General features: G+C 42.1%; 1 protein-coding gene across 2 annotated transcripts; it reads right to left on the bottom strand.

Annotated features, from left to right (window-relative positions):
* Nucleotides 1-10,535: 10,535 nt before the first annotated feature.
* On the bottom strand, nucleotides 10,536-20,409 carry DACT1 (dishevelled binding antagonist of beta catenin 1). 2 transcript variants are annotated; one of them, XM_059915724.1, is made up of 4 exons: nucleotides 19,980-20,409; nucleotides 17,628-17,760; nucleotides 16,386-16,541; nucleotides 10,536-13,583 (listed from the first exon to the last, which is right to left on the bottom strand). In XM_059915724.1, exons 1-4 carry the CDS (start codon nucleotides 20,322-20,324, stop codon nucleotides 11,683-11,685), a joined length of 2,535 nt encoding a protein of 844 aa, XP_059771707.1. In that variant the 5' UTR covers nucleotides 20,325-20,409; the 3' UTR covers nucleotides 10,536-11,682. The 2 variants fall into 2 exon arrangements, with proteins under 2 accessions (XP_059771707.1, XP_059771708.1); XM_059915725.1 differs by having other exon boundaries at nucleotides 10,536-13,472.
* Nucleotides 20,410-21,087: the final 678 nt, after the last annotated feature.

The following is a 21,087-nucleotide window of genomic DNA, read 5'->3' as shown; positions in this document are numbered from 1 at the left end:
TCATTTATAATAGGCACAAAGCAGAGATTCAGTGACCTTACCCTGCCACCCTGACTCGCATCCAATGGTGAGCTGAGGCTGAGCACTCTGGCCCAGGCCGAGAGCTATAAACCCGGGACTAGCTGGGAAGATGCAGACGGGGCTGGGAAGAGGCAGAGAAGAACGCAGAACTTGAGGCCAACTTCCTGGCAAGGCAGACTTACAAGAAAGAAGAGTTCAAAATATCAAGTCCATCAGGGTAGAGCAGAGCGAGAAAGCCAAAATGAGGCTTGACCCCTGAGATCAGGCTCCTTGAGGGAACATTCTAGAATGTGGATCTTGGAGAGGTGCCCTGAGATCGGGAGGGGAACGGGAGGAAGAACCCTCCACAGAGCATCTCAGGCGCAGTTGGTGGGTGGGCCAGGAAACGCTGGGTCCTGAATAGGAACAAAATATATTTCCATCATGAGTGGAAGGGCTAAATAAATTATTGAATACCAGAATAAGATATTATGTAACCATTACCAAATGCTGATTAGGAAGACTGTAGTAATCAGAGAAAAATGCTCAACTATTGCTAAGTATATACGTTTATGTACGTATAGTATATATCATGTATGTGTATATATTTATATGCATATATAAAAATATATCTAAGTACTTACTATATGTATATGAAACTATATATATACTTACACATATATATGCATGGTATGTACTTATATATAAGTATATATGTATATGTGTATATACATATGTATACATGTATATGATAGCAGCTATGGCATATGCATAGGAAAAATATTTGGAGGAACCATATCAAAATGCTAATAATTGAGTAGGAAGGTAATGATGATTTGCCTTTTTTCTCTATTTGTTAAATTTTATTTAATGTTCAGGTTTTAAACTTTTATGTTTAAAAACTTGGATGTGAGGACAAAAAGAAAATTAGGCACAAGAAAATTAGGCACATTTATCTAAATGTTATAGTGCTACTCTTCCAGAAATTTGTTTCTTAAGAATAAAATATGTGTGTCTTAGGCAGCGAGCCATATTTTCAGCCTCCTAAATCTTTCCTCTAAATATCAACTGATGAGATTCCAGAGAAAGAATGTTCCTTCCTTGGACTACTTTTGGCTCTTTGGGAATAATTGTAACTCTTTCCTGACATGGGATATCATTTAGGGGACAAAACTCAAAAACCTTGTTTACAGAATACACTCTAATGGTCAGCAATTACCTGGGTCCTTTCCAAAGGTTCTCAATTGTTCCCAAGGTAAACCTAACAAACGCATCATATAAAGAAATACAAAAGAAAGGGAAATGCTACAAATATAAGTACTATTATACTTCTCACATTATATATTTTCTCATTTTTATTAGGAACTTCTTGACAGAATGGGAGTCATTTTAGTTCCTCAATTCACCAGAGCACAAGTTGATCTTTGGTTTTGGAAATTCTAGAGCTATGATCAGAATCAATTAATATATATGCCAAATTGACCACATGATCATCAATACCAACTATCAGGCCTGCCAAAGACCTCCCATGAATTCTCTGAATCCAATCAATTCAGGCAAATATTTAGAATAACATCCTTAGTAATCAAAGATTGAGTTTGAATTTAATTAAAAAAATTTTTTTAAGTTCCTCTAAACAGTTGGGGAAATATGAATGTGAACTAGGTATTAGATAAGATGAAAATGCATTTATTGTACATGGAAAAGTGGAGATCCTTGACTTTAAAAATCAAGTGGCAAAATAGCAAGTAAGGTATAATCTCATTATAGGGACAAAAATATATATAAGCATAATTAGAAGGGGATCCGAAAGGATATACAATGATGGGTTGGCAGGAATCATCTCTGGATAATAAAAATAGTGTTTTTATATTCTTATTTTTTGCTTATTTGTATTTTTTATTTTTTAGGCCACGCCGCACAGCATGTGGAATCCTAGTTCCCAGACCAGGGATCCATCCCTCGCCCCCTGCATTGGGAGTGCAGAGTGGACTGGACTGCCAGGGAAGTTCCCTTATTTGTATTTTAAAATTTTTCTATAATACACATACACTGTGTTTGTAATAATAAAAGAATATTTTCAATTAAAAAAAAGCTCCCTTCTGTTTTAAAAATAGACCTCTGCATTTCCTGGTTCTGGCTACGTACAATATTCAGAATAAAATGTCAGACCCATAGAAAGCCAGAAATGTGGGAAGCATCCTCTTAAGTAAAGAACATAGATTAAAAAAAAAAATCTCGGGCTTCCCTGGTGGCGCAGTGGTTGAGAATCTGCCTGACAATGCAGGGAACACGGGTTCGAGCCCTGGTCTGGGAAGATCCCACATGCCGCGGAGCAACTGGGCCCGTGAGCCACAACTACTGAGCCTGCGCGTCTGGAGCCTGTGCTCCGCAACAAGAGAGGCCGCGATAGTGAGAGGCCCGCGCACCGCGATGAAGAGTGGCCCCCGCTTGCCGCAACTAGAGAAAGCCCTCGCACAGAAACGAAGACACAACACAGCCTAAATAAATAAATAAATAAATAATAATTAAAGGTGCTAATAATTTTTAAAAGAAAAAAGAAAATCTCATGGGAAAAAGTTGCTTTTGCGAGATTACCTGCCCAAGTTTGCCAGTTCAAAGCTTTAACACATTTTGCATAATTTTTTGATAAATAAATAGATTTTAGGGTGATTTACCAAAACCAGGTTCATACTCTGATCATTTTGATGTTACCCATCATTAGTCACACTCTCCCAACAAAATTCTCCAGGCTGCACCTCTACATCCTAGTATCTGTGTATAGCATTCCCTTTAAAATATAACAGCTAGATGAACTAGTGATATTTAAGACATTTTTTTATATTTTGGTAACCTTGAAATATTCATCTGTTATAGTTAAAAATAAAGGTAAATTATTCATTGACCACTTCAGCTGTAATGATTCCAAAGCAGCTGTTATTTATCTGGGCAACGGTCCTCAAATTAAAATAATTCTCTGAATCAGCTCTGGGCTTCATGCTGCTACTCCTTATGTTTCACAGATAGGTTGTAGCAGCTCCAAAAAACCACTGTGAGCCAATGAGTAAATAACCATTTTCAAAAGTGTAATTATATGCTGTATTTATATTATAGTCAGAGATATGATGATCAGGTAAATAATTGAAAGTGACAGGTCTGAAACTAAACAAAATGACTCTCAAGGAAACAAAAGGCACTTTTATACTACCTTTCAAGCAGTATACCTATGTGTAGAGAATGTTACCCTTTTTTCTTAGCCCCAAAAGAAAGAATCAAAGAAATAAATAATTATATAGCTCCCCTCTATCCTCCAAATTAAAGGTCTACACCTAGAAAAAATTGAAATAAAATTGACTGTTCCAATCCTAAATACCCCTTCTTGCACATTGATAAAGGATTTCCTTGCTTTTAATGACTCTTATTGCTTTATGAGATTTAAAAACCAGAACACAGAAAGCCTTGTGTGTTTTTCAGAGTGGGGTGGGGAATTTTGGGGAAGCACATGATTGGCTTTCCTTCAGGACTCTGCTGCATCTTTGAATTCTACCCATATTAAAAATAAATGGGTCAGTGGATTCTGGATCTGCCATGGCAGCCTATTCCTCCTACTAATTACAGCTAAAAACTCTGACAAAAATATGCGGAGAAAAAACTACCTGAGGACTGTGAAAGTAAACAAAAGCAGATGGATTTGGGGGGATGGGTGTATTGTCCATTTTTTTCTTTTCTCATGCAGCTTTATCCTAAGAACAGATCCCAGCTTCAAAGCAGTGCGTGCCATAGGCAGCTAAAATTCCAATAGAAAACATGTCTTTCTAGCCAGAGGGACAAGGTAATGATCACTTTGTGGGGTGGAGTGAGTGGGAGAAATCCCAGAGGGGAAAAAACTAGAGAGAGGGGTCCCCTAATTCTGTGTAGGAACCCTTGGTTCAATCTAACATCTGAGCCAAGCATGCAAGGTACAGACTCAAACCAACACAGCAAAGGCATTGAGAGTTTAAATGAGATATGAACCACCTACCTAAGTGTCAGACTAACCCCTGAACTATGCAGGTTACAGGACAGACCCAAAGCAGTACAACAAAGGCTTATATGATTGAACTCAGAGTTAAACCACTGCCCACAAAGGTGAGAAGAACCTAGGGTCAGAGCCTAACCAGGTTGATAGTCTGCTAAAGCAAAAACATCAACATTCTCCTGAGGATTATGAAAGGACTCAGAACATATGCAGTATTACGTTGATATGTTCAGGATACAATCTGAAATTACTTGACAACCAAAGAAACAGGAAAATGTGACCCGTTCTCAAGGGAAAAACAATCAACAGATGCCAACCTCAAGATGACCTACATGTTGAAACTATCAAACAAAGACTTAAAGCAGCTACTATAACTATGCTCCATAAGGAAAACACATTTGAAGTGAATGAACAGATAGAAATTCTCAGTAGAGAAATAGAAACTATACACACACACACACACACACACACACACACACACACACACCCCAAAACAAAAACAAGCAAACAAAAAAAATCCAGCTGGAAACTTTAAGACTGAAAAATATAATACCTGAAATTTTTTAAAAAACTCACTAGATGGGCTCAATAGTAGAACATAGATAGCAAAGGAAAATGAAGATAGAGCAATAGAAATTATCTAAACTGAAGAGAAGAGAGAAAATATTGGAAAAAAGGTTTCCAGATCTTTAGGACAATATCAAAAACTCTAGGATTGGAATTCTACAAAACAATTACTAAAATTAATAAATGAATTTACCAGAGTTTAAGGTTAATATACAATATCAACTGTATTCTTATATACCACTAGCAGACAACTAGAAAATAAGATTTTCAAAACTTCTATTTAGAGTATCACCAAAAATCAAAAAATACATAGAATAAATCTAACAAAAAATGACCAAGACCTTTACACTAAAAACTATAAAACATTGCTGAAGAAAATTAAAGAATACCTAAATAAATGGAAAGATACGGCATACTCATGGATTGAAAGACATTATTTTTAAGATGGCAGTATCTCTATAGTGAACTATACTCCATGTGATACAAATAAAAGTTTCAGCAGGGTTTTGTTTTGTTTTGTTTTGTTGTTTTGTAGAAATTGATAAGTTGATTCTAAAATTTACATAATAATGCAAAGGATCAAGAATAATCAAAGGAGTTAAGATGAAGGAGAATGAGAAAGCAAAGTTGGAGGACTTGCCCTACCCGATTTCAATAATTACTGTAAAGCTACAAAAATCAAGGCAGTTGGTATTGGTGAAAAAATAGGCATATAGATAAATGAAAAAGAATAGAATCCAGAGGGGCTTCCCTGGTGGTGCAGTGTTGGGGCTTCCCTGGTGGCACAGTGGTTAAGAATCCGCCTGCCAATGCAGGGCACATGGGTTCAAGCCCTGGTCCGGGAAGATCCCACATGCCGCGGAGCAACTAAGCCTGTGCCCCACAACTACTGAGCCTGCGCTCTACAGCCTGCAAGCCACAACTACTGAGCCTGAGTGCCACAACTACTGAAGCCCGTGTGCCACAACTACTGAAGCCCGTGCGCCTAGAGCCCGTGCTCGACAACAAGAGAAGCCACCGCAATGAGAAGCCCGCGCACCGCAATGAAGAGTAGCACCCGCTCGCTGCAACTAGAGAAAGCCTGTGCACAGCAACGAAGACCCAACACAGCCAAAAAATAAATAAATAAATAAATGTATTAAAAAAGAGGAATAGAATCCAGAAATATATATATAGTTTGTATATATAATAAATATATATATATTCTATATGTATTTATATATTTATAAATATATATATTTATAAATATATATATATTTATATATATATATATTTCAATTTTTTTTTGTTTTTTTACAAAGGTGCCAATTCAGAAGTGAAAGTCATTTCAGTGAATAGTGCTAGACCAACTGAATATCTGTTTGGAAAAATTGAACATCTGTCCTTACTTCTCATCATACCCCAAAATTAAGTCAAAATAGGTCATTGACCTACATGTAAACCTAAAACCATAATACTTCTAGAAGAAAGCACAGGAGAAGATCTTTGCAACCTTGGATTAGGCAAAGGTTTCTTAGATGGGACATCAAAATCACAAACTGTAAATGAAAAAATAGAAAACTGGACTTGATCAAAATTAAAAATGCTTGTTCTTCATAAGGCATCATTAAGAAAGACAAAAGGCAAACTACAGACTAGGAGAAAATACTCACAATATATATCAGAGGACTTTTACATGAAATTTTTAAAAAAAACATAAAACTCTTACAACGTAATAATAAGAAGCCCAACAACCCATGGACAAACTATGTGAACAGATACTTCACCAAAGAAGATAGACAGATGGCCAATAAGCACATGAAAAGATGTTCAATGTCATTAGTCATCAAGGAAATTCAAATTAAAACCACAACAGGATACCATTATACGTCCATTAAATTGGCTAAAACTAAAAAGACTGAGCATGCCAAATGATAGTGAGGATATGGAGCAAGCAAAACTCTCACATGTTACTTGTAAAAATGTAAAATAGTACAACCCGTTTGGAATATATCTTTGCAGTTAAACATACGCCTCCCATAAGATCAACGCATTCCATTTACCCAAGGGAAACAAACACATCTGTCCACACAAAGACCTGTGCATGAATGTTCTTCACTGTTTTATTTGTAATAGCCCCAAACTGGAAATAACCCGAATGTCCATCAACAAGTAAATGGGATAAACAAATCATTATTTATCTGTACAGAAGAATACAACTCAGCAATAAAAAAGGAATGAACTATTGAGACATGAAGCAACATAGACAAACCTAAAAATCATTATGCAGAATGAAAAATTCAGGCAAAAAAGAGTACACACTGTTTAATTCCATTTATATAGAATTCTATAAAATACATAGTAATCTATAGTGACAGAAAGCAGATCAGTGGTTTTCTGGGGAAAGGGGTGGAGGCAGAGATGGAGTACAAAGATCTCAAGGAAAGTTTTGAGAATGATGGAAATGTTCGTTATTATTGATTGTGGTGATTACACGGGTATATAAGTATATCAAAACTGATCCAGTTGTGAAGTTCAAGTATGTGCATTTTATCGTACTTCAGTTGTACCTCAATAATATTGTACAAAAATTAGAGGGGGAAAGGAGAATCCAACTTATTGGCAAAGGCAATGGGTAGCTCTATGGTTCCTGTTTCCAGCCTTTTGATGGATAGACAACCTAATCATTTCACTGTAAAACACTTGGAAATGATGGGTAAACTATTAACAAACATCCTCGTTAAGTGTATATTGACTTCACTAGAAATGAACCCAAGTTTGGTCTATCTTTTTGGAGAGTAGAGGGAGAAGTTTCTGGTCCCTAAAGCAAGGCACACAAGGACAAGGACTTGGCTCTCCGAGGGTAGGATTTGGGACTGAGACTTCCCCATATTCCTACAGGCACAGAAGCACTATACCCTCAGTGAAGAGTTGGTCCAAGAAAAAAAAATCCACTTCTTGGCCCAGGATGAAAATAAGGAATCTCTTCCACCTTGGGAAAGGTCTCCTCTGAGAACATGTAACTTCCATGTGGATTTAGGATTTGAATTTATACTACCTCTGTAGTCAGGTAACCTCAAAGCAGAGAAATGAACTTAAAAGTGGTCCAGCCTGGAAATGTCCCTGAGGCACCTGCCAGAAAAAAAGACAAAGCTCCTCGGTATGGCAAAAGCCTTAATCAAGACTCATAGGATTCCCGCAATAATACCCCACTGAAGTGACCTCACAATACAAAATAACAAAATACATGAGAAAACTAGAAAGGCAATATGTGTGCAAAAGTATAGCACTCAGGTAACACTTTTGCTGCTAAATATTAGTATTTTTCTAAGCAGAGCAAAAAAGTAGCCCCAGAAAATCTGGTGCCTTTTTCCTCTGGTGCCTATTTTCCAAGGACATACTTGGAATCCCATTACAAAGAGAGAATTATATTCACGAAATGAAGGAAGCAAGTTACAGAATGATACATATAAACTGAGACTTGGTTTTGAAGAAAAAATATAAAGGTTATATATTTGTGCATATAACAGAGTATGGAAATATATACACCAACGTTACTGAAGAGTAGGATTTGAGGAGGATTGAGAGAGAAGAGTGTAAACACCTGTGTATATATCTGGTTTCTTTTTCTTTTCTGACAATGAGTATTTGTAATTTATTTAAATAAAGGAAAATACTTTAAAGAGCCATTTTGTTTGAAACAACAATAGCAGGTATTTTGTCATTGAAAATAATGGACAAAACCCAATTTTCCAAGTGCAGTACAACTGCTAGCTACAGGGAAGTCAAGCAATAGACAGAGGTGGACAAACCCAAAGTTCTTTGAAAAATCCTGTTTTTCATGCTTCTCTTCCTTTGGCATTCTGTCACCTAACATGCAATTATTCAGAAGCTAGTTTTCAGGAAGCATCCCCTTCTGAGAATAATGCTTATTGAGAACAACTTGGACATGATTCAACAACTGATTGCAGGTCCCAGTTGCCTTACACAATAAACTTTATAACTTGCCCCCAAAGAGATTGGATCACACCATTAGAAAACATGGTGAGATCATCCCCTTGTTTGCGCTTGGCTTAGATTTAATCAGGTAACCAAAGAAATTCTAGTCAAAGAAGAATAACTGCATATAAAAACATATGAATACAAAAAGACTAGCAACTCTACATTTGCAAAAATTGTCTAAGATGTCTTGCTGAAAAAAAGTCTTATCTTTATAAAGATAAGATACAGTTTTATAGGAGAAATAATTTGCTATAGTTTCAAAGTTAAAAGCCTTCTTAGAGATAAGAGGGATATAAAATATAGGAAAAGAGATCATTTCCAAGACAGAATAAAAAAATGGATAGTTAAGGGATTTTTGTTGCATTGCACTTTAGCATGTGAAAAAATCATTTTAATGGAGTACATCTCATAATAAATATATGAATTATGAGACTGAGCTGATTCCAGAGTCTCCTTTTAATGAAATGTATCCTCCCACTGGCCAAATCTGGGACATGTGGAGCATCAAAAAGAATAACCGTAAGTGATTGTAAAGAATCAAATGAATAAAAATCCACGAATCCATCATGATATTTTAAAAAGAGACAGGGAAAAAAAACAAGGAAAGCTCTTTTTTGTAGAATGTCAGCTAGTAAAAGAAGAAAAGATAAAAAATAAATAAATAAATTTTAAAAAAAAACGAAGAAGAAGAAAAGATACTTAGAAAAACATTTTGCATCCCCAAGGCAATAACTGATTCAGGCAAGGATCAGCAAAGTAAACTAAAGCCATTAAGTGGAAGGTTATGAAGAACAGGATATCCACACACGCTACCAAAGAGTCACCCACAAACACTAACCATTTGCAAAGAGGAAAAACAAAACCTTTATAGTGGAGAAAATTCTGCTCACCGACTTGACTCTTAAAGGGATCACTCTTAAATTCAGTAATAGTAGGGCAACCTGATATTCTGTTTCTTGATGTGAAGCAATAAAAGTACGCACGATCAGTAGTGAAATCTTCTTGCCAAGAATGTTTAACCTGAATCCAATCAAGCCTTCACAGTTTACAGGAAATAGAGGAACTAGAAGATGTTAGAAGACAACATAAAGAAACAACCAAATTCAGAATGTGGGCCCTTCTACAAGACAACTGCTCTGACTTTAAAAACCCAATGTCATTTGAAAAAAATATGGAGAGGCTATTCCAGACTTAAAAAACTAGGGATCTATAACCAAATGCAACGTATAGCATTGACTGAATCCTGGTTGGGAGGAGCAGGGAAGCTGCTACTAAGAAATTCTTGAAACAAATTGGAAAATTTGAATAGAGATTAAATTTTTGATGATAATAAGAATTATTGTCAATTTTCCTTGGGTGTGATCATGGTGTTGTGATTATACAGGAGAATCTCCTTGTTCTTAGGAAATACATACTTAAATTTTTAGAGATGAAATATCATGATGCCTGAAATTTACTTTAAAATAATGTAGTAGCGTGGTGGGGAGAGGGAGGATTGCCAAAATCTGTCTTTGACCCACAAAACCAGCAATATGGTTTAATCTAATATATATCAATACATAAAGAGTGTTAAAGCAAGCATGGCAAAATGTTAACAATTGTTGAATCTAGGTGATGGCTGTACAGGTGTTTATTGTACTATCCTTTCAACTTTTCCATGTTGAAAATTTTTCATACTTAGACGTTGAGGGAGACAGGGGAAGTCTTCTCAGAAATATTTTCCTTAGAAGAGACCTATCAAATGTACCTTAAATTTTAAAGAAGCACCTTAACCATTCTAAAGAAGTAGCTTGCTTTTCCTCATTTGTTTATTCACCATCCATTCCAACACTCCTAAAATCTGCCTTAATTATTATTGCAAATAATATTCTAATGCTAGAACAGGCCTAATATAAATCCCACAATAATCAGTACAAGATTTATAGGTGTAAACATCTGGTTTTATACCCAAATAACAAACTTAACAGCAGTAAAACAAATCGTTTATTACAGCATATAATGCGTTATATTAAATTTACACAAAGATATATAAAAACACATACTGTTTATATCATACAGTCATTTAACATCAACAGGAATATCAAAACAAATACTACTCATGCACAAAACATGCATATACTGGTATAAAAAAAGGAATTTTACACAATACTGTTTACCAAAAAAAAATTTTTTTTTTTTTTAAAAAGCCCTTCCAAACAGGGTCAGTGGTCCAATCTGGACTGGATTGCACTAATACGTTTGGGCTAATGCTTAGGTGGCACAGTGCTACGCGAGCAGTTCTGAGCTTGGAGTCGTACCCAAGGGTTATTTCACTAGGAGTGAATTTCTCTGTACCCGATGACCAAAATGTTCTCCCAAAGGCAAGTCTCCAAGGGAGGAATGGTTGGATCTGCTGCAAATTAGGGAGGAGGAGAAAGGCATCAACGTTGGGTAAATGGCCCTAGAAGGGGTTACTGTAACCAGGGCCTAGGCACCAAGTGTGGCAAAGGTTTTAGTGAATCCTTTTAAAGTATTACCAGCCTCCCTATCCAGGTCACCTCTCTGGATGTAGGGTCTGGTCTTCAAGTTTTGAGTCCAGTAAACCAAAGAGTTCTGAGGAGAATACAGAATGGGGATACATCCGAGAAAAGAAGAGTATATAGAAAACTACAGAAAACCATGACTGCCCCTTGTATCTACCTCACACAATTGTATGTGATACCCCCAACAGGAAAACCCTCCTGGAGACGCTGCCCTAAAGAACCAAAGAAGCCAATGTATGTCCTAAAATTCCATCCACCTGACCTCCAGATCAAAAGGTCTCATCCCATTAACACTTGATCAAAACCTGTGCCTTCACAGATGCTCACAAAATGTCAAATAAAAACCATCTGATACCACAAAAGTCACTATCACCACCATTTGAAACTCAATATTCACTTCTAACCAGCAAAGACATTCTTTACCTTCCACTAAAGGCACTAGCGTCCATACTTGACGAAGATGAGACATAATTCACCTCGGTTTTATCTAAACCAAAGGAAAGCATTCCATGGGATCATTACGCACAAAACAGTAAGACGCCGCCGTTTCTTCGGGAACTAGAAAAACCCCACTTTCTACACCAAGGATGTTACTCAAACGGTCGTCATCAGTTTCAAAGAGCCAGACCGAAAGCGCAGGATCTTCTTCTTGAGGTTGTGTGAAGCCTTTATTTTGACGAAGGTTTTGGTGGGGTTGTGGCGAAGGTCCGGGGCCGGGACCGGCTGCAGAGGGAGAGTCTGGACAAACTGGGACCATATCAAGCCTCCGCTCTCCTCGGAGTCACTGGTGCTGGTGCTGTCGCCCACGAACTCGCCCTCGCTCACGCTGGACTCGCTGTCGCCGAAGCAGTTCGTGGTGTAGTTGCTGCGCTCGTCCTCGCTCGTGTCCAGCACGGTGGAGTGGAACAGAGACTCGCACTCGGCCGAGTACTCGGAGTCGCTGGCCGCGTACGCGTAGGGGCTGGCGTAGGGCAGCGGCCCGGCCGCGAACAGCCCCGCGGGCTCCCGGCGGCCCCGCCGCGCGCGCCGCAGCGCCTCCTCGTAGGACACCTCGGCGGCCGACCTCCACCGCCGCGAGTCGGTGCGCTTGTGCTTGGGCTTGGCCACCACCGCCTCCCGGCCGTGGCCGTGGCCGTGGCCGCGGCTCCCCGCCCGGTGGCCCGTCCCCAGCGGCCGGCTGGGCGGTCCCGCGTCGGGCTGGCCGCCCCCGCCCCGCCGCCCCTTGGCCGGGGCTCTCCGGAGTTTCTTATTTGTATCCGCGTCATCGGGGAACCGACACTTCTTGCCGGCCGCCCGGCCTTTCTCCCTCACGGCGGGCAGCGCGCTCTCCGGCCCGTGGACGGCCGGGGCCCGGGACTTCAGGGCGGAGCCCCTCGGGGCAGCCGCGGGCCGCGTACCCCGGGGTGGCCTGACGCCGGGCGGCTGCGCCAGGACCGGCGGCGCCTTCCCCAGAGGCCCTTCCTCCAGGCTCTGAGAAGAAGAGCCCTCGCTTCTGAAATCCAGGGCAGGCCGCTCTTCCACCGGGAAAGCGGGAGACAGCAGAGCCGAAGCGGCGGGAGGGGGCGCCGCCGTAGGGAGAGCCGGCGGGCTGTTTTTCTGCGGCACCTTTTTCAGTGGCTGGACCACCTTGTTCTCTTGCAGCGAGGCGGGGACCCTCCCGGGGCTCTCTTTTGGGGAGGCAGCTGGGATCTGCCCGCTTTCCTTAGGAGACTCCCCTGCCCCAGCAGGGGGACACCTGGCAAGTTCCTGGGAGGCTGGCTTGGCATTTTTGGGCAGATGCTTACCTGGAAGTTCAATGGCAGCGCCTGGGGAGATGCCCTCAGGCGCGGGCAACCTCTTGCTTTCCAGTGGTTCTGGCTTTGATTCTTTTGACCACTGTTTCAGTGGGGACAACGTCCCATTGTCCAAAGAGGGGATCCCGCCAGAGGGCAAAGGCACCTGTTTAGAATTCTTAAGGTTCCCACCATTGCCCTGTGAGACGGCCGCAGTCACTCTGACACAAACGCTCCCATTCCTCAGAAGCCCCTTGGTGGGGTCAGCGTTCACACTGGTTCTCGGCTTGTTGGTCCTTACAGGGTGTGTTTTTTTCTGGACCAGGCTCAGAATGTAACCATCCATTTTCTTACTCGATGAAGGATGGGGAGCAGACCACAGACTGCTTGGAGAGGGTAAGGAAGTGTCCGTCTTGACGGCATCCAGCTCAGATCCGACACAAATGTCGTTGGCATGGCTACCGAGCCTCTCGTCTTCCCTCAGGGGAGTGCCGGTCAGGCAAAGGAGAAACATTGGGCTCTGCACGGCCACAGCATGAAGCGGACTGGGGTAGCGATACACATCATTCCCGTTTTTAGACACCAGATCACACTGGTACTTGGGATTCACATCTGCAATGACACCAAGGGAATTAGACTGTGATGTGGAGGGGGAACGGCCAACTGCCCCTGAGGCCTGGTCTTCACAGTGGCCTTCTTTATATTCCAACCATCCTATGAGATCTGAAAAACATTTAAAGGTACACTCTGAAGAAATGAATTGGTGTCAGCACCATCTCGACTCTGGCCAGTTTCTACGAAGACAAATTCATGGGTAGAGGGAGAATGCCAAAGAATCAACAAATACTCCACAAGCTATTCTACTATTTCACATACAGTTCACACTACTGGGTGACGGAAAAAATAATTAACAAAGGAATTTTTGACAAGCTATAGCTCTGAAGGAAAAATATTCAGTCATTAAAAATGCTTTCAAACTATTGAATAATATGGGGAAAACACTTTAAAGTGGAGTGAAAATCATAATACCAGACTATTGATTATAGTTTTATTAAGACTGGATATATTCAAAGAAAAAAGTCTGAAATGAAGCACACCAAGATGCTAATGAAGCACGAGCATCTCAATGTGGTGGGAAAGCAAGTAATGTTTACTTTCTTCTTTATTTTCTATTTTCTAAATTTTCAGTAAATATGTACTGCATTATACATATATTGCAGTATATTGCAATATTTCCAGTATATTATATTACTGGAAAAATAAATGTTTTTTGAGTCGTTCTTTCTCTAGGCCACTCTCCCTTCTGTGTTCTATTCCTGGTTTCCCTTTAAAATACTTCAGATAAACTATACTCTCTATGGGCTTCCTCCTCATTTTTTATTTTTTTTTTTAGACCTAATTCTTAATGACATGTGTTCTAGTATAACTGTCAATTGAAAGGTCAGGGTAACTAATCAAATTTCAATAGAGACTAATTAAATTTAAATAATAATCACCCTATGTTTTCAATAGTGACACTAAAAAATAAAGTACAATATTTTAGGAGGGAATTCTTGATGATGTTTTAAAAGATTGAGTAGTAGTATTAATGAATAAATTTCCCACATCTCAAAAATGTAGATGCCAAAATACAATGACATCAAGCTTTCTTAAATGATTTTGCTCTCTTGTCTTGGCATACATTATAAATATCAAATCCCTTGAATGACCTTTAGTTAGAGAAAATCAAAGGTTTTGTCACTATTTAATTTGTTGTCCATTATAATTATATTTATTCACTCAAATGTTGAAAACCCACTACATGCTAGGTTCTATGTTAATTGTTAATTTAAGGGAAAGCTCCATGAATTCCAATGACAATTAGCAGTTGGGGGGGGCGGGGAGGGGGGGAATACAGCCTAGACCCAGAAATGATATGATTCACGTGTAAACAAAAGATTATTGTAAAATAAATGTGCCATGTCCCCAATCCCACCTCCACTGCCAATAAATAGCTTGTTTTAAGAAGGGGAAACCTCTCTAGCTAATATCCTTGCCCATCCCTCCTCACTACCCCAAGGCCTATCCTTGTCTTACTTTAAGCCACATTTACCTACACGACATCTTTCATCTCTTTTTCCTCCATAAAGTTAAGGAACAAGACAGGCATCCCAGCCGGCAAGGGCCAGCCCAACTGTCTCAATTATGTGAAGATGTGGCATTTGGGATAGCAGGAGTCTGTCTTTTAGGAAAACCTATACCAAAGTACCTTTAATAGGTTTATAAAATTTCCCTCTGAAACCAGATCTGCAGAGTGAAAGGGAGCAATTACCAATGAACTTGAGGCCCAGATACTCTAGATAACACAGATTTGTGCTTCGCCAAACGTTTGCTGCTAACAACACACATTGTACAAAGACACCAGCCAATTAGCAGCCTCAGTTGTTTAGTGTTATGTTTGCATTGCCTGGACCTCAGAAATTCAACCTTTTACCCAAGTGGACAACACATACAAACCAAGGGTGCGGTGACTTGTGCCGGAACCCACAGCTCCTCTAACTTCCATATTTTCTCTGATCTTCTGAGGAATCGTACTAAAGCAGAACTAAGGAAGGTGTCCCGAGTTTCAGCAACAACTCTGCCATTCAGCAAATGAGAAGCCTCTGACAAAGGCATATAAAACCAAATTCCTCCTCTGTTCGTTGAGAAGGTTGAACACAACAATTTCTGGATTCCCTTGGTGTGGTGGAAACACATGGACCTGGCAGATAGTCCTGAGCTTGAACCCTGCCTCTGTCACTTACTCTCTATATAACCTTAAGCAACTTACCTAACCTAACCTCACCAGGCCTCATTTTTCTGATACGTAAAATGGAGCTAACAACCCTTGCACCCTGCAGAATTGTCGGGAGGATTCAAAGCAGATAAACGTACGCAGAGCACACAGCAGTGTGTGACACACAGTGGAAATGCAGAAACTCTTCCTGTACCAACAATGGCATGATTCTCTCTAGAGGTCACTGCAAGAATAGCCCAAAATGGGGAACATGGTCTAGGGGATCTCACCCTATCCACCTGCTAAAAGAAGAGAGATGCCATCATGCAAGGCATTCTGGAGAACAGGGAGGGGCCACTGCTACCAGAAGTGCCAAGCAGCTCTTAGCCAGGCTGACAGATATATTTAACTTAATGTAAGCTTTAGCTTTAAATGATTAAAAGAAGAAGAAAACAGATCCAAAGTAATTCTGAAAAGAAAATGCGAACAACTGAACAGCAAAAGCTCAAAAACAGAGCTCAAGACCTATAATATTGGGACAGGATTTCTAAAAATAAGCTGTCTTGCTATCATCAGAATATAAAGCCAGGTGATACCCAAAGAGGACTGGAATAGTGGTGATCTTGATTCTAGATGCAACGATGGCACTAAATGCAGAAAGCTGATGAAATTCTCTGAGCCTTTGTTTTTCATCAGTAGAAGCTAGACAACCTTTAAAGACCTTTGACCCCTTCCAATTAAAAATGTCTATCAATTGTAAAAAGTCTTACCTGCAGATTTGGGGCAACCATCTGAGATAGTCAAGGTTGCTTCCAAGGGGCTGCAAAAACAGGTGCTGGAATGACAACTGGATAAACACTCACTAAAGACGGAGTTCGAAGAATTGGAAAGGGATCCCGAAGCCCCATCACTCAGTTCATAAAACCCTACAAATAAAAAACACCATTTGGGATTAAGATCATATCAAGCAATAACACACATTTGTGCCTAAAAGGAAAAGGGGTAATCATGTAGAAAAGGTAGGAAAGGGAGAGTATGAGAGGGAGGGGAACCAATTTTGGTTCACGAGATTTAGTGTCCTGACTTTATGGTTTCATTTCCAGCAATCTTTGGAAAAAGGCAAAGAGCCCATAACTATGGGTATGTTTCAAAGCTGAGAGTACCCTCACTCTCAAACTGACCTTACTCCTAGACCCCACCTTTAAAGATGTGCAAAGAAAGAGACTTAGATCTGTCAAACTTCAACTTTTTCACGAACATTTCAGAAAGAATAACTTGAAGAGAAAAACAAATCTATTTAAGTAGCCAAATGGTTTAAAAGAAAAAAAGAACAAACTTTTGAAGTGGTCTCAGGAAGCTGAAGTGTGACTAATTTTCTAGCCCAGTTCTGACTTTCTCAAGTTTCAAAGGAGAAGCATTCTTCCAGAAATCTGAATAGAAGCTTTTATTTTTAAACTCAGGAGACTTCAGTCAGATCAATCTCATTATTAAAAATTTTGTTGTCTAACGAACTTATCTACAAAACAGAAACAGCCTCACAGACATAGAGAACAGACTTGTGGTTGCCAAGGGGGAGCGGGTGGGGGGAGGGATGGATTGGGAATTTGGGATTAGCAAATGCTAACTATTATATAGAGAATGGATAAACAATAAGGTCCTACTGTATAGCACAGGGAACTATATTCAATATCCTGTGATAAACCCTAATGGAAAAGAATATGAAAAAGAATGTATATATACATATTACTGAATCACTTTGCTGTACAGTAGAAATTAAGACAACATTGTAAATCAACTATACTTCAACAGAACAAATTTTTTAAAAAATTTGTTTTCTGATTTTGTTTCCCTCTTATGCAACTGAATGGCAGACTTCTCTTGTTTTGTTTTGTTTTATTCTCTCTGCACTGGAAACAAACTCCACTGCCATTTGCAGGTCTGGGAACGCTAAGCACCGGGGGCCAAGGCACAACTCATGACCGCAGAATTCCTGCTTGTGCTCCCACACTCACCTGAGCTGGGGCGGCTGTCTGTCTCCAGGTGCTCTTCAGATGTCTTTTCCACATCCAGTCTCAGGTCACTTATCTGTTTGTCGAGTTCCTGCAACTGGTTCAACAAACCAGCATCTCTTCTCCTCAAACAATTCTGATTAGGAAGAAAGGGAGAAAGGAAAAACAAACACATTTTGGTGACAAAGAACCAGAAAGTCTGCTCTAAGTATTCCAATTACCATCTGAAGAGTTCCCTAAATCTTCCAAAACCAAAATTTTTACTGGATGACCTGAAATAAAGAAAAACTTCAAGAATATGTCCTACCTTGAATTCCACTTTCTCACATTTTGTGGCAATATAGTTTCTTCATAAAAACAAGACTTGCTTTTAGTTTCAACTAATATATATATATATATATATATATATATATATATATATATATATATATAAACTTACTTTTTATAGGTGAGAAAAACCCACTGAGATTTTTCAAAAAACCTCTGTGTACAGCCAATTTTTTACAGAACAGTACTTCACTGTAGACTCTTTAATTTGAAGTCAGAGTATAACAGATTTCCTACAATACACTATAATCTTACTTAGGTGAGATTTTCTGGCCAAATGTCCTGCAGAGTTTTGTTTTCTATTAGTTGCTTTGTGGGGTTTAATCAGTCTTAGGGCCTTTGAAAGTGAGAAACTAATACTAATAGCCAGTGCCAAGTATAATGTGAGCTGGCAGAATCCAAAACCCTCAAGGGAAGGTCCGTCAAGATTTGAACTCAGCTCGGGTTTCCAAAGGTGACAGACCGTAGTGCTAACTCACACCGCCACCTAGTGCTTCCTATTGCTGGGGAAGCAAAAAAACAAAACTCGAAAGGCATCTGGTTCAAATCACAAATGCCAAGTCTACAAATGAAAACAGTACCACAAACACTGAGTGGACGGGAATTCTCCTGACATGCTGCCTTGCTCCCCTCCAGGGGTCAACAGGAATGCACCACTCACAGTTGTGAGATTCATGAAGACAAGAAGGTGCTATTGTATAAGACAATGCACACAATGTCAATGACAGGCATAACCAGCAAGAATTGGCTCAGATCAGTGTCTGCTACCAAAAAACACAGCAAAATGCCAAAACAGAGGTATTGCACAAACCACCAGATACATATTGTACATCCTTACAAAACAGATGCATATGGATCTACCCCTCCTGTCTGTTCTTTGACTTAAAAAGCTTGGAGACATAACACGCTTGTTTGTTAGAATGAGTTCAGAAAAAATGAACCAAACAAGTCAAATCACTTTGATGCTCAAAAAAAGAGACAAATTCTCTGAAAAGAGGTAATACAAGAAAACACTTGACAAATAACCACACAGCATCACTCTGTTGGTAATCGTAGGAGGGACATTATCTAGCATGCGTCTAGTTTCAGATAGTATCACATGGTCAGATAAGGATTTTTTTTTTTCTCCTGTTTTCAAAACTACATTTTTGAGGTCACCGAAACAAAGCTGCCGCCATTACTCTGAGGCTGGGTCAAAAGCTGTTCATCAATACATTAAGCGCCGAAGTTCTTTTTCTTCCCCATTAATGAAGACGGCAGAGAATGTCTGAGACGCTGACACAAATCCAATGATAAATGCTCCCTGAGAGCAGGTTTTTCTCTTCGCCCACCTCCACCTCAAGTCACAGCGAGCAGTACATATAAAATATGAGGGGAGGGGGCACTTTCTCTAGGCAAATTTCCATCATTTGCATCGGTTTTAGCCGCCTTATACAAAAGGGCTTCTATCTTAAATTAAGCAGCAGCCCCGGCAAAAGCTGGCAGGCTGGGGAAAGCCTTGGGAGGGGCAGGTTCCCCGCGGCCGCCTCCGTGTAATCGTTAAAATTCGGCATTGGACGGTCAACCGCGCCACAAGCCCCCTCCTCGGCTTTTGTCCCCTCTCGGCGGGAGGACATGAAGCCAAGAAGCTCCCCAAAGAAATGCTATTTTAAATGAGGCTTTGCAAACCTTCGGGGAGAGGGCACGCTTTCGTCTAACTGGAGAGTTTGAAGGTAACAACCAGGAGACTCCAAGAATTCCAAAGGCGGAGCAGGAGGGGAGAGCGGCCACCCCGGCCCGGCCGTCCGCGCGGGGCTGCCAGCCCCTTACCTGACACAAAGCGGGCACACGCCGGGATCGCGTGGGCGTCGGCAGCCCACGCGCCGCGGGCGCCCTCGGGAACCCGGGTCAAGGGGGCACCGGGCGGGGGTCCCGGGAAGCCAAAGGATTTCCCCAGTCAGAGGCACCCCAGCGCCCACCGCAGGCCACCTGCCCGACCCCCGGCCCGTCTGCAGGGACAGCCGTGCCCCACCTCCGGGCACGACCTACCAATTGCTTCCGCAGCAGCAAGATGTTCTCCTCCAAGAACTTCTCCTCCAGGCGGCTGCGCTGCGCCGCCTCCCCCGGCAGCTCCCCGGCGCGGGCTGCAGCTGCCCCCGCGCCCCCAGAGCTGCGCAGGGCGCCCCGAACCAGCAGCTCCTGGCGCTGGCGCAGGTACTCCAGCTCCGCCAGCCCGGCCAGCGTGGCCTCCTGCCGCTCGCGGGTGCGCTGCCGCTCCGTGTCCGCCTCGCCCTTCTCCCGCCAGCGCCCCTCGGGCTCCGCCGTGCGCTGCTCGCCCCGGACTGGCGCCGGCGGCTCCAGCTCCCTCGCCGTCCCGGCCGGACTCGGTTTCATGGCCCCCAACCCTGCAGCGCGCACCCGTCCCCGCAACCGGGCCGCCCGGGCGGAGGAGCGGGCGCTAGGGCTGCGGCCGCGGACTCATGCCTCCCGGCGGCCGGGGCGCGGCGGCAGGGGCGGAGACCCGGAGCGCTCGGAACCCGCGCGCGCGCGCGCGGCCGCGGGCTGCGGCCGTCCGGGACCGGGCGGCGCCGTCCGCTGTCGCCACGCGTCCCTCGCCGCGGCCCCGCAGCTGATAACGCCCTGCCCGGCGCCACGTCACGCGCGGCGGCCCGGCGAACCCCCGCCCGGCGCCCGCCTCCCCGCGCCGGCCCCTCGGCTGCGAGGCCCGCTCCCCCCCGGCTTCCCCCTCTAGTGTCAGGGGCGCCGCTCGCGCTCGGCGCCGGCCTCCTCCTCGCCGGGCCCTCCCCGCTCCTCCCTCTCTCCTCCCCCGCTCTTCCCGCGGGCCTCCTCGCCCCCTTTTCGGGTTTACAGCACCCAGTTTTTGCCTCGCTCCTTATTGGTTCTTTTCCCTCGCACAAAGCAAGGGGCGAGCACCTCGAGCCCCAGCATCCTGTTACAGTCGGCCTCGCAGGCAGGGTCCGCGAAGGGACGCGGCAGTTGGGCTCCCCAGAGAACTTTCTGAAACTCGACCGAGTTGAAGCACACAACGTTAACCCTTTCCCCACCCGTCCACTGTTCGTACCCACTCAGGCTGATTTAGGTTTCTTTCACCTTACCCAGCAAGGTACTGCGAATGTATTCAAAGACCATTTCTTGG

This window comes from Balaenoptera ricei, chromosome 2 (assembly GCF_028023285.1).
Source record: "Balaenoptera ricei isolate mBalRic1 chromosome 2, mBalRic1.hap2, whole genome shotgun sequence".
Lineage (NCBI taxonomy): Eukaryota > Metazoa > Chordata > Mammalia > Artiodactyla > Balaenopteridae > Balaenoptera > Balaenoptera ricei.
The sequence above is the reverse complement of the archived record's forward strand: the minus strand, read 5'-3'. Positions and strand labels throughout refer to the sequence as shown.